The sequence below is a fragment of the Humulus lupulus genome, chromosome 3 (assembly GCF_963169125.1).
Source record: "Humulus lupulus chromosome 3, drHumLupu1.1, whole genome shotgun sequence".
NCBI lineage: Eukaryota > Viridiplantae > Streptophyta > Magnoliopsida > Rosales > Cannabaceae > Humulus > Humulus lupulus.
The window spans coordinates 92494659-92509894 of record NC_084795.1 but is presented as its reverse complement, the minus strand read 5'-3'; the positions used below and the strand labels follow the sequence as shown (position 1 = coordinate 92509894).

At 32.0% G+C, this 15236-nt stretch overlaps 1 protein-coding gene across 1 annotated transcript; it reads right to left on the bottom strand.

Annotated features, from left to right (window-relative positions):
• Positions 1 to 4994: 4994 nt before the first annotated feature.
• Positions 4995 to 6597, bottom strand: LOC133824680 (probable LRR receptor-like serine/threonine-protein kinase At5g16900). Its single transcript, XM_062257644.1, has 3 exons — positions 6394 to 6597; positions 5748 to 5874; positions 4995 to 5305 (listed from the first exon to the last, which is right to left on the bottom strand). Exons 1-3 carry the CDS (start codon positions 6595 to 6597, stop codon positions 4995 to 4997), a joined length of 642 nt encoding a protein of 213 aa, XP_062113628.1.
• Positions 6598 to 15236: the final 8639 nt, after the last annotated feature.

Genomic DNA, 15236 nt, shown 5'->3' with positions numbered 1-15236 from the left:
AATAAAATCACATTTTTTAACTTTCAATCTAACAACATTACTTTCAAAAAATTAAACTGCAACATATTATAATAAAATATCTATAAAAACATGTAAAAATCTAAAAAATTACAATAAGATTAATAAATTCAAAATTTACTTAAAAACTTAATAAGTTACTTAAAAACTCAAAGACTAAGCAACAATTAGCATAAAAATGTGGTAAAATATCTCTATTTTGTAGAGTTATCAGTGTGTTTTTCCACATTCACACATTACATTTAAGTGAGCAAAATAGTTTCTATTTATAGAGTTCTCATCCACAATTAGATTTTCTAATTCCATCAAACTCCCCTGGGAGTTAGAAATATGCACATAACAACCATAAAATATTATAGCTAATGAAATTCAAATTCAAGATGTTTAACTCATTTTACACATTAATTGGTGAATATTTGTGAGAGTTACAAAACTTATGATCATCATTTCTTAAGAATTCTAACTCCATTCTATATGTTACAAAACTTATTATGATCATCATTTCTCAAATTGTAACTCCACAATATGTGTTACATTTGATAAAAAAATATAACGTGCTTTTTTTTTTTTGACAAAAAATTTAACCTGCATTTAATAGTAGAATAAATAACATTTTTGTCCCCTGAACTTTTGACACTACTGGATTGTGTCCCCTAAAATATACGGCTAGTTAAAATTTTCCTCTGAACTATTGATACTATCATATCGTATTCATTGTTATGATTTGCATAAAATAATTAACATTTTTTCCCCTCGAACATTGATAACTACCAAATTGTACCCCCTTTAATTATAAAAATTTCAAAATCTATTTTTCTATTAGTTCTTAAAAAAATTAAAGAAAAATTATTAAAAAAATTCAATAAAAGACTAAAATTATTTAAAGTTCTTTCAAATACATTTAAGTTTGAAAATATTTTTTAAAATAAAAACTAAATTGGTACAAATAAAAGAAAAACATATCCCTTTCTTTTTCTTTATTATTTTTTAATATATTTTTATAATTACTTTATATTCTTTGATTTTTGCCAAATATTTTTAATTAATTAAGTTTTATATATTTCTTTTAAAATTAATACATTTTAAATTTATAATATTATATATATTTAATTTTTAAAATAGTTTTAATTAGGGATCAAAAATGAGAGAATAGAAAGTAATTAGAAAAATTAATAAAAAAGAATAAAGAAGAAGGGAATATGTTTTTTTTTAATTGAAATAATTTAGTTTATCTTTAAAAAATATTTTTAAACTTAAATGTATTTAAAAAGAATTTTAAATAATTTTAGTCTTTTATTGAGTTTTTCTTAAATTTTTTAAGAACTAATAGAAAAATAGATTTTAATTTTTTTTAATTAAATGGGGCACAATTTAGTAGTTGTCAAAGTTTGGGGGCGAAAAATGGTAATTATTTTATGCAAATCGTAACAGGGGCACAATGTGATAGTATCAATAAAACAGGAGAATATTTTAACAGACTGTATATTTTATAGGACACAATCTGATAGTGTCCAAAGTTCAATGGCAGAAATACTATTTATTCTTAATAGTACAATAGACTCAATAAATAAAATATGTGTCTAAATCTTATTGGCTAAAAAAACAGCCTGGACTAAAGGCAGTTCATTTATTTTGTTTGAATTACATTTCTTCAATTTCTCATAATTATCTTTTTTTTGGAGTCCTAGTATATATCTTTTATATAATAAATGTGTAGATAACAAATTTTTTTGGTTTTAACAGTTTTTTATTTTTTTAATGTTAACTTTAACGGAATATTATTATATTTAACATAATATTATAATATTTAACAGTAGTTTGTAAACACTTAAACTTAAATAAAATAAAATAAATAATTAAAATAGGACATTTTTGAGATATTTTATAATGATAATTATTTAAAAATAATAAATAATTAAACAAATTAAAATATGATATTTTTGAGATATTTTATAATGATAATTATTTAAAAATAATAAAATCATATATTTTATATAACTTGAATAAAATTTAATTAAATTTAAACCTACTTATTAGAATAATATCATATTAAACATATAATATAATCTACTGTGAATTAGCAACAAATTATTTTTTTTTAAAAAAAACTAGCAAGAAACTTAAATTTAAAATCCACGTATAATATTTAATATTACATTAAACATATAATATATAATTTGTCACTCCCAAATTCAAAAACTTGAACAAATATAAACTTAAACAAAAATAAATAAATTATTGAATTAAAATAGGATATTTATTTCAAAATATATATGACATAATATAAATTTAATAAAAATAATTAATAAATTCTATAAATAAAACTAAGCAAACGTACATATTGTACGTTGCTTGTATCTAGTATATAGAAAAAATCTGTGGTGCGGGCGTACGAAACACCCGCAACCGTGCGTCTCTTTTGTTGCGTCTCTTTTTTGTGGATTTTAATTGGTTGAAAGGGTTAAGTGCATAATGGATACAGTGAGGAAGCATCTATTATATATTTCGTACATCTCTTCATTTTCCATTTCGTCCGTACGGTTCCTACTGTTCCTATTGATGTAAAGAAGAAGTGGGAGAACAACTCTTAGGGGGTGGAAATTGATTGTGCAGGAGAGAAGGGAAACTCTCAATGACTTTGATATTTTCAAGCTTATGTTGGCCAAGATTAAGAAATTGTAGGAAGAACTCGTAAAGTTTTAAAAAGCCAATGCATAATGAGTTCTCAAAATTTTGTTATTACGAGCTTTCTAAATTTTATGGTTTGATGTTAGCTTGTTTAAGTTTTTAAGTATTGTTAATTAAAGGATTGGTGACAATTTGTCTTTCAAATTAAATTACTATCTCTGATGGAAAAAGTATATATATTATATATAAATGAATGTGTATAAATTTCTTACTTAACCAACAAAAAAATCAATGAATACTACTTCGTTTATTCAGCAAAAAAAAAAAAAAAGACTCCTTCTTCGTTACCGTTATAACACTGAATAATCAATCTTCTCTCATACTACTTAGGGCTGAGCATAAAATCCGAAAAACCAAAAAAACTTTGTACACCGACCTTCCGAATACCGAAAAAACCGAAACCAATTAAACTGAACACCGAAAAAACCGCCAACGGCGCAAACCGCCACTGTTCGGTCGGTTTGAAAATTTTGTGTGGACCGACTGGCGGAACCGAAACCGACCGAACAATATAATATTATATAATTATTAAATAAAAATAATAAAAAAAATATATGAAATTGTGTTCTATATATTTATGTTTTAAAAATGCACAAAAGTGGATTCCAACAATCCAAAATTTTTAGTTTTTTAACTAAAACTTTCAAATTTTTTTTTTTAATTTAAAAAAAAAAATTCGGTTTGGTCGATTTAACCGACTAAACCGCGGTCCAAAACGGTCGGTTTTTTCTTTTAACTGGTTTGGTTGGTCAGTTTTTAGATTGCACCAATCCAGGCCGAAAACCGAATTCTGGATTTTATGTTATGAAAAAACCGCCCAAACCGACCGATGCTCACCCCTAATACTACTATATCCAACGTAGTCATATATATGCATGCATGTAAGACCTCCACAGTCTCTTGGTCTTGATTAGTGGAGAGAGCTAAGAAGGTGGACGTAGGCTAGCTTAAGCCGAATCTCTATAACCTCCGTGTTGCCATTTACGTTCCTTTCTCTGCATCTTCTTCTTCTCCTAATTTCTCCAATAGTTTTTTTGTCTTTTCGATTTTGCATATGAAAATAGCAACAGAGAAAAAGATTAGTGAAGTTGGAATACATTTGTGCCCTTAAGTTGTTACTTCTTGTTGTGAGTTAGTATAGGGATAATTATGTGATTTTAGTGTCTACCAAAATGATTAATACAACAATAAAGCCATTAATTTATAATAAAAAAACAACAAAGCATTAGTTAACATAATGTGGTGCCCAGCAGCAAAACTCACATTAACCAATGTGACTTTTTCTTAAAAGAATTATATTAAAATAGCACAGTAATATATTAAATAAAAAAGAATTAAATGGGAAAGCATTAGCATAGAACCGTTCTTATGATTAAACGTATGCAATCAACCAATGTCGGTGCTCAAACGTGCAGGTGTTCTATACGCCCGCACCACAAAAATCTTCTATATATATAGGACAATTTTCTTATAGGGGCTTCACTTTAAGTCCTACCGGTGGGGCTCTTAGTGTTTTCGACCTTTGAATAGTTTTCAGCGCGATTTTTTTTATGACCGTGTATATTGTAGCTATTTAGAGCATCAACGCGATTTTTAGAAAATTATGAATAGTTTATAGTACCGAAAGCTAGGTTCAAATATGTTGTTGCACGTGTGACTAATTTTTTTATTGCGCGTGGAAAGAAACATGTTTGAGCCTAGTTTTTGGTACTGGAAACTATTCAGAATTTTCTGAAAATCTGCAGGATGCTCTAAACAACTACAATTTACACGGTCATAAAAAAAATTTGCGCCGAAAATTGTTCACGAGGAGAACATTGAAGAGTACCACCGGTAAGGCTTAAAGTGAAGCCCTATAGGAAAATTCTCCAAAAGTAAATCTATAATACATGTGTACGAAAAAAGCCCTATGTGTGCAGTATTTTATAACATTAATATGAAATTCATTTTGTGTATATGTCCAATCCACCCACGTGCATTCCTGTTTTGTCACATCACATTTTGTTTATTTATTTTTCAAATTTATGTTTTTCTTTTTTATTTTCCTGCAAAGTTTATATATATATATATAGAGGGTATGGCTTTGGTGCGGGTGTACGAAAGGGTCGCATATGTGCGACTGTTTTCTTTGGGTTGTGATTGGTTAAAAACATTACGTATTGTTTGGTATGGTGGAGATGCATGTACTATATATTTTTTGTTTTAATCTATTCCTAATTATATTAATATATAATTATTTATTCTCAGGCGTATTTAGAAAAAATTCTAAAGAGGGGACCACAAACACTTCAACATAGCAAAGACGTCGAATAAATCTTCCAACCAATTGCAGAGGTAAGATGATGCTTTGTTGCCCGATGCTCTGGTTCAGTCTCCAAAGCTCCAGGGCCTACCACGAATTCAAGCCGATACCGAGTGACGAGAAGTTCTCCGTCAAACCATATGGCTGCATGCACGATGGTTCTCATCAAAGTGGAAAGGCCAAGGGGTGGTGGGTAGTGGCTCTCGTCGAACGGATGCCGGAGTCGTGGTGACTGTGGAGTTGTGCTGTTGGTGGCTTGGTCGTTGATGGAGGAGAAAACCGAGTCTCTCGGTGGTGCTACGTAATTCACGTCGAAGAAGAGGGAGACTCACATTTACTATAAACAATTAACATATATATACTATTAGTTACATAACTTTCGTTCAACAAGATGTTGGGAGTTTTCACATCCCTATGGACTATTGGGGGATTACAGCCATGGTGTAGATACTCTAAACCTGATATTTTAACCAAATTCTACAACACAATTTAGTGTCAACCAAATTCAAACATACACATAATGTACTATTTAAATATACAGCTAACCTTATGCTGCATCCACTGTAATTTTTAGTATATTCTCCCAACTTAATGTACAAGTATTTTTTTCTGCAATCCAAAATATTTAAAACAGTTTGACCCCTTCATTTGTTTTTGATGGACTTGAAAGAAACTCTCTTATTGTTAATAAAAAATATTAATATGAGAGTACGCTATAGTGCTGAATGAAAAAATGAACCTGAGAGATGTTGTTTTAAGTTTCCATTAGCCATGTACTCGTAGATAAGTCCCATGCAATCATCTTCAATGCAATATCCAATGAGAGTGGTCAAGTTTCTATGATGGACTCTCATTAGAAGTAATACCTGTAAATTGAACTCCGTAAAATCATTAAACAATACACAAATCCAAAATAATTTAAAATCATAGGCCATCCGATAAGCACTGTTGGCTCTTACATGTAACTTACTTGTTAAAATAGTTAGTAACAAGGCTGCAACTTATTATTGATATTACTCGGTTACATGAATGGATAAAATGGCTTCATCTTATTGGTTCATGGGGTTGTATATAAAAGATGTAAGAATTGATGGTAATTGGAGAAAAGTACTGGGACTTTGTTTTGAACTAGCACTGATCAGGTTCTTTCTTGTTTGTTTCTCGAGAACTATATGAGTAAACAAAGTGAGTGTAAAGGTTCTGTTAATCTAGTGGATTGACCAACCAAAACTTGATCACGTTGACCCGAACTAAATGAAGTTACCAAAGAAAGTACATGTGTGTGTTTTGCATTCTTGTTTTAATTAATGTTTGTTGTATTGCATTTCTTTCAAGAATTCGAGAGGAATTAACAAATCCTCATAAATTCCACATTTATATAATACCTCAGATTGAAACTCATTATACCCTTGTTCTGATGCATCAGAGAGGATCTTGATAGCTACTTGAGTGTCGTTTACATAGCCATAATAAACAGGTCCAAAACCTTCTTTTCCAATGACTTTCTCAAAGTTGTTGGTAATACTTGTGATCTCAGAGTAAGTAAATTGATATTTTTTGGGCTCCAATTCTGACCAAATGTTGTTCATTGATTTGGGCTTGTCTGTTCTATATTATTATATTTATATATAAGATCTAGAATTAACCACACTTTGGCTACTAATCTCTACATACATACATACATACATACATACATACATACATACATACATACATACATACATACATACATACATACATACATACATACATACATACATACATACATACATACATACATACATACATACATACATACATACATACATACATACATACATACATACATACATACATACATACATACATACATACATACATACATATAAGTGGCAATATTACCTATTTTTCTTTTAATCAGTCTCCATCCGATAAAGAGTGCACCTAAGAGGACAAAGAGAGATGCAACTGATACTATAATATAAACATTGTAGTTTTTACGCTTCAAATGTTTAAGTCATAAAACTGAGGAACAGAGATCTGGGTTTCCAGTAACACTAGAATAAAATACAGTTCATAGTAAAACAATATCAAAATTGAGTTAGAATCAATAATAATATATATACCATAAATATATAATGTATTCGTGTCATTTTGTACTTTAATACTAGTGAGCCATTATTGGATCTTTCTATGAGGATGACTGATATCAGGTTAAGTTATGTAACTAATAGTATATATATGATATATACATGTTAATTATTTACAGAAAATGTGAGTCTCCCTCTTCTTTGACGTGAATTATGTAGCACCACCGAGAGACTCGATTTTCTCCTCCATCAACGACCAAGCCACCAATGGCATAACTCCACAGTCACCACGACTCTGGCATCCGTTCGACAAGAGCCACCACCCACCACCCCTTGGCCTTTCCACTTCGATGAGCACCATTGTGCATGCAGCCACACAGTTTGATGGAGAACTTCTCGTCACTCGGTATCGGCTTGAGTACGTGGTAGGCCATGGAGCTTTGGAGAGTCTGAACCAGAGCATCGGGCAACAAAGCATCACCTTACCTCTACAATTGGTTGGAAGATTTATCCGACGTATTTGTTGTGTTGAAGTGTTTGTGGTCCCCTCTTTAGAATTTTTGCTAAATACACCTGAGAACAAGGAATTATATATTCATATAGTTGGAAATAGATTAAAACAAAAAATATATAGTACACGCATCTCCACCATACCAAATAATACCTAATGCTTTGAACCAATCACAACCCAAAGAAAATATCCACACATATGCGACCCTTTCGTACACCCCCACCAAATATTTTTTCTAAATATAGTTGTCAGTAAGCGGCTGGATTAAGAGATGTTAGTTTGATGTCAATGGTTTTTAGAAAGAGTTGGGCCTCGTTAGGAGTTTGGGCCGAATTGCATATGTAAAATGAGCCACTTTAAGAGTTTGGGTCGAGCTGCACACAAAGGCTTTGAAAATAAATTGGGCCACTCATCATACTAGAAGATTAATGCCACAAATTAAATACAATAAATGATTAGCTACTTTATCCAATAATAAAACTATCTTTTTAAGCAAAGACATAAAAGTCACATACAATTTGTTACAATTTTATTACAGATGGTAGACATAGATATGTGTTCAAATCCTGAGTGGGCCTCAATTATAAAAGACTTGCATATAAATAAGAAAGTTTGTGAACTTGAAACAAGCGACATAGTTGGGAAGCATCTAGATTTGGTTGATAGGTGAGAGTCATTTAGCAAATGATTTGATGGCGTTAAGAGAAGATATGGGGTTGCTCTATGAGAAGGTGGGTGTGTTGTAAAGAAGGATATAGAGGAGAGGAATACTTGAACATGCCTAACCACAAAAAGAGACCAAAACCAATCACATGCACGTGGTGCCAGGCAGCTTTGAGGGTGGTTCGTTTGAAAGATAACGACATGTGGTTGGAAAAGTAATTCAGCCACGAACATAATCATGAAATGGTTTCAGTAGCAGAGTTCCAATTCCTCAGATCGAACAAAGAGGTGTCTGACGGTTTGCTAGCACAAGTTCTCTTGATGAACTCAGTTGGTATCAAGATTTCCCAAATTATGTCACATGTTGCCTTGTACTCGGGAGGTTATGAGAGAATACTATGTTAAGTTAGAGATGTTTACAATTGAGTTGTGGCCGCAATGAGAGAAGAAAAAATGGAAACAGATTCAAAAAGTGCATTAGGTTTCTTGGATTTTCTGTTTGCTCGAGATCCAATTTTTTTTTTTTGTATACCACCAGACAGACAAGGACAATTGACTTGTAAATGTATTCTGGGCATATGGGACTTCAAGAAATGACTATATGGTATTCAGTGATGTAATTTCTTCTGACACAACCTATATGACAAATGCTTACAACAACCTATTATGCATTCTAATGGGCGTGAGCCACCACTTCTCCACTTGCGTTTTTCAGTTCGCTTTGTTAGTAGATGAGACTATGACAACTTACTCGTGGATGCTAATAGTGTTCCTACAGTGTCATAACAACAAAACACATCTAGTTATGCTCATAAACAGAGATAATTGTAATGCGGGAGGCAATAAAGGAGAATCTACCAGAATCCACCTACCGATTATGTGCTTGGCATCTTACGACAAATGCATCTAGAGATGCAAATGATCCAGGGTTCACAAAAGGATTCGTCAACTTAATGTATACATACTACTAGAAGGAGGTGTTTCAGAACAAATGGAATGACTTGACTGAGACTTATAAAATAGAAGAAAATGAATGGTTCCAATTACAATATAGCAGGATGCATATGTGGGCAGTAACCTACCTCCACGGTTAGTTTGCTGCTGGAATGAGAACAACACAACAATGTGAATCCATGAATTTTTTCCTTAAAAAATTCTTGTTGAAAAGATACACCCTACGAGAGTTTGTTAAGGCAATAGACCTGGTAGTTACAAAGATGAGGCACATCGAGAGCCAACATGACTACACAAATTCTACACTCGGGAAATGTACCGCAAAGTAGAAGTTGAAATAAAAAAAAAGAAAATGGATATTTCATTAGCAGTCATGAAGATACTACAAACAGCACCACCTTTGGTGTCGGTGTAATAACCAAGGTTATTATTTTCTCCTTAATTTTTTATTATATGTTAGTTGTAAAGTTTATAGTTCAGTTTGAGTGGTGGAAACTAAAAAGATTGCTTTAAGTTTGAATTATTTATTTTTAGGATATGATTTAGAAAATAATTATAATTATTTTAGTTAGTACTTATAAGATGTTAACATATGATTTAAAATAGTGGATATTTTTAAGTTTTTAATTAAATTAGAATATAGTTTTAATGCACATATTATTTGGTGGTCTAAGGAATATACATGTGGCATTAAATTAAGTTATAATTATTTAAATATAAGGGTATGACCAAAATTCCCTATAGTTTTATTAGGTGGAATTTTTGGGAATTTATTTATTAAATAATAGAGTTATTTTGAAGAACCAAATTGAAGATCAAACTAGTCATAGGCATGTGACATAATTCTATGCTAGGTTTTGACTCATTTTTAAACTTAAGGAACTAGGTGTCACTCCAAGCTTACAAAAAGAAAAAACCATTTGAATTTTTTTTGAATTTGAATGGCTTAGGTGTATGCGTGGGAGACTAAGGACGAGACAAATGGGGGACTTTGACTCCATTTTGTTACATATGAAGCTATGTGTCATCTTGAGAGCATTTGTAGCACTTTAGAATAGGTAAAAGAGGGCTGGCCGAAACCTATTATTAGGGAGGGAATTTTGAATTTAAAAATTTTGTTTAAGAAGAGTGGAGAGGTTTAAGGAAGGAGGTTGGGATTTAGAGCCTATAAATAGAGTCTTTCTCCATTCAATTTTCACACAAATCCAAGCCTTCAAGTGCTCATTATTTTCGAAAGTCACTCTCCCAAAAGCTCTCATCTTCTTGCCCCATAAACACACTATATAGCAGAACCACTATAGCCTTTTATAGTGCTTGAGAATTCTTTTTCTTATATTTTCTCTATAAAGCCTCAAAACACTTAAGCCAATATAAACCCTACATAGGCGAGACACTAAGCCCTTTTAAACCACTTTATAGCTAAAATATTCCAATTATTGAAGCTCTTGGTGTTGTGTTGGAGATAGGCATTATAGAAGGCTCATGATTTCGATCTTTTGGTTCTAGGTTAAAGGTATGACTTTTATAAGGTTTAGAGATTTTGGAAGTATAGTTATTATTATAAGTCTTTATTCTTAAATATTTTTATGTTATATATATATATATATATAAGGTTTTGGGTGATTCTCTCTAGCAAAAAAAATCTCTCTTTTTCCTCTCATTTCCACACTTAAGGTAAGGAAAATTAGGTAGTTTAGTTTATAACCTAGTTTTGTGATATGCATGACCCTAACATTTCAGATACATTAAAAAGATAAGTGTGGTTGAACCTAAGGTGTTCAGAACTGTATGACGGAGCTAAGTTTTAATTGCCACCCCTGTATAAGCACTTATCTTTTTCTTATACCTGCCTTGTTATTATTATGACCTATTATTGTGACTTATGTTATGACCTAGAATATATTATGATCTTATATAATTAGTATAGGTTAGCATTGTTATGATATTGTGTATGATTTATGATATGCCTGTTATGATTACTTGTTATATGACTCTTGTTTGTATTTTCCTTACTGGGCTTAGAAGCTCACTCTTTATTATATTAGTGTGTAGACAATTGAGGATAGAAAGGTCGGTGACGAGTGAGACCTAAGAGCTTAGTGATGTATTCGTGGGGACCATATAGTCAAGGATTGATCAACGGGCCTATGACTTTATTTTCTAAAGCATTTCCTTTTAACTTTTTCTTTCATTTATAATGTTTGCCATTATCTTTTGTTAAAAATTATTATTTTATTTTTGAAAAGACATGGGATCCCTTTGCTTATTATGATTTTCTTAAATAAAGGAGAAATGTTTATGTTTATGAATCAACGCTGGTAGAGTCCCAGAATGTTTACTTAGTTAGCTAGTTAGTAGTAGTTGTAGAATTTTAGATTTCGTGGATTTTGGTTCAAACCGGGACTTAGTTGGAAACTCCTAGCAATAGTTACGAATTTTATAAGTTTAACCTATAGTTTAAGAATATTAATTATAACATAAGGTTTGATTAATATTGCTGGTCATAAATATGATATTTATTATAAACTAAGGTTTAGATAGAGCCAATAGGAATATGACACTTGTCATAAGCATGATTATTAATGAATTAAGTATTTTAATGATTAAATAAGGAAATATAAGCTTTAGTCTTGACCAGAAACTGTTAGGGTCATAGTTTGACTCAGTCAAAGTAGTCATCCAACCTTAATTATGCTAAAAAAATGCAATTACATGTTTAAAATATTCACGTATGCCGATATATCGCAGCATTGGAGCCGATATATCGCCTGATGAAGAATACAGAAAACACATTGACGTTGCACGATCGTACGAATGGAGGCTCGGGAATAAGGAAGAGCCGATATATCGCCACATAGGGGCGATATATCGCCCTAAGTAGTTATTTTTTTTATTTTTGTTTTTAATTTTTTAAAATAAGCTTTGACTCCTTAGACCAGCCCTGGATAGTTTTGATCGAGTCTTCAGCCTCTGATTGACGAATATTCAATTATTTTTGTTCAAAGCCAAAAAGAAGATATTTATTCCTAGAACTCTATAAATAGGACCTAGTACCCAGCCCTTCCACTCACTCTTCAGCTGTGATCAAACTCCAAGGTGCTAGTACTACCATAGAGTGATAAACACTTGGGTTGGGAGAAAGCTTTGCCATTCTTAAGCTTTATAAAATACTTGGGAAGTGAGGTTTAGTGTATTTTGGTATTGGAGTTAGACCAACCCATAAGGTCAATCAAGGTACTCTTATTCTTTAAGTTCAATCCTTTAAAACTCTTTAGTTTTCTTTAGTCCTTTTATTCAGATCCTAACTTTTGATATTGGTTTTTGATTAGGTTCTTGAAACTTAAAGATCTTCCTTGGTAAGTTTTGTTTTCAAGGTTTAGTTTCCACAATTATTATTTACCCTTTAGAAATACTCACCATTTTTATTGTTGGTTTTAGGAGTGTTCCAAGTCCCGCATTTGTTCTCAATTATTCCAGTTTTGGTAAGGAAAATATGATAGTTTTTATATGCTTGCATGTTATGATTATGCTATAATATGTTATGTTATGATATGTTATAGTATATATGTTTTGGGGCTTATAGTTGCTTAAATAGCAAACCCCAACACTTTTATGTTCTTGGGGCTTATAGTTGCTTAGTTAGCAAACCTCATTGTATTTTGAGGCTTATAGTTGCTTAGCTAGCAAACCCCAATATTCACCATGTACATGGGATATAGTTGAGATATATGTTTTATAGTGTATGTTTTGTTATGATCTTATGTTTACGTTTGATGTTATATATATGTTGGTAGATTTTCCTTGCTGAGCATTAGGCTCATTCCTTTTTCTTTTTAGTGTGATGCAGGAAAATAGATACAAAGTCGGAAGGATTCTTGGAAGCTTAGTGTGTGTGTTGAGGTGAATGGAGTGGATGGCTGCATGCCAATTTGAGGACGATGTTATTTTCTTTAGTCTCTTTAAATTACGTTTTTATTTATTTTCTGCATTTAGCTTTGTAAACAATTTCATTTAAAGTTATGTTTTATTTTAAAACAATGAGCTCATTTATGTATTACAAATATTATATTAAAGTTTTTCAATAAAGTTATGAATTTTTCTCATGTATGTTCTCTTCAAAGAAGTAGTTATGTCTAGTAGGTTTAATGACCTAAGTCTTAGAAATAGTTGGGTCATTACAACGCTGTATTCTCGATAATACTATGAGAAATTATGGTGTTACAAGTGGTATCAGAGCCACGAATATATTGGGATTGAACGTTCTCACGAAATGCACGCGACAGCTACAAAGGACCAACTCACTACCAAGTAAGTATACTTATTTTTGAAATATGTTTGTAATATTTTCTTATATGATCTATGTTCAAAATTTAGCTCGGTGTGAGAATGTGTTCGAAAAGGTGTTTCTTAGAATTAACCGAATTCACAAGGAGATAGAAAAGATTATCGATAGTCATATAACCCTTTTAAAATCACTCAAGAAGTTCATAGTTCTCATGCACTCATCAAACTGCTGCTAGCATAACCAAGTTTAAAGATAGCATGGAATGAAGTCTTATTTGATCAGGATGTACCTATTTAAGATAAATATGACATATTTATGGTTAGGTTTGCATGAAATTTTAGAATATTCGATGATGTTATATTACCAAATGGAGAAATAGGAGAAAATATTCATCAGTTACCAGAAAACCTTAGGGAAGGATTTCTTAGTCATGTTCCTTTCACATCAAGATTTATCTACACCCAAGAGGTTTATGAGGACTTCACTCAAGACATGCTAGAAGAAGGATTCGATGTGGAAGATTAGATGAATATAAGAACACATCGTTAAGTTTTATTTTATGTTTTTTTTAGCTAGTTTGTAAATAATTTCTTATTTTAATAAAACATGTTATTTTCTTTTATTTTGTTTTAATTGTTTAGTAAATGTTAAGATTTTGGATTCAATTGAAAGTGTAAAGTTTAAATTCCTCTCTAATGGGTTAGCCCATTTGTAAAAACCCATTTGCTTTGCATTATTAGATTAGATCTAATTAAAATGAATAACAATTGTTGACTGTGTTTTTAGTCAACGACGTGAGAACGTCAAAAACGATAAACCTTCAAGAGAATTTAAACGACACAGACGGTTTTATCAAGAAAAGTAAATAACACACAAGATTTTTATAGTGGTTCAACCCCGATCAGTCGGTAATAGCCTAATCCACTTAGAGTTGTGATTATAGATCTGTACTCAAGATCAGATGGACTGAGCCAACTGAGTTTCTTCAGTACAGATTGCAAAAATACAAGAATCCTTTCAAATACCAGCACTTTCTCTCTCTAGAATACTCAGACCCAAATTTTCTCTCTCTAGAATACTCAGACCCAAATTTCCCCAAAGTCTAGAAAGAAGGAGAAGAAGCCCTCTCTAATCCCATAAGCCCTCTATTTATAGGCTTAGGGTCATACATCTGATATCCCCTAGAATCGGGATATTTTATTATATTTATTACATTTAAATTACAAAAAAACATTCAAAATGTAACAAACCCCCCATTTGTGGGAAGAATGAGAGATTCCCGCGTTTCTTGTTGAAGTTGTTTATGGGAATCTTGACTTAGTCCTTCTCTAGCTAGTTGATTCACCTCACCTCCACTCTGGTCGATCATACACATGCTGGTCGGACATACACTCGCTGGTAGGACATGCAAGTGCTGGACATGCACTTCTCTCCTCTAACATGACACTCTCTTCTAGCATGCCATTTCTTTATTTGGAAAACCATGCACTGGTTGGACATATGCGTAAAGACCAAATTCTTGGTCTCTCCTCGGACCACATCCTTGGGGTCTCCTAGGACCACTCTCTTGGGGTCTCCTAGGACCACTCTCTTGGTTCTCCTCGGACCAAAGTCCCTTGGGCTCTCCTCAGACCACATCCTTGGGATCTCCTAGGATGCACTCTCCTTAGCTCTCCTAGGACCACCCCCTTGGGGTCTCCTCGGACCACACCCTTGGGATCTCCTAGGATGCACTCTCCTTAGCTC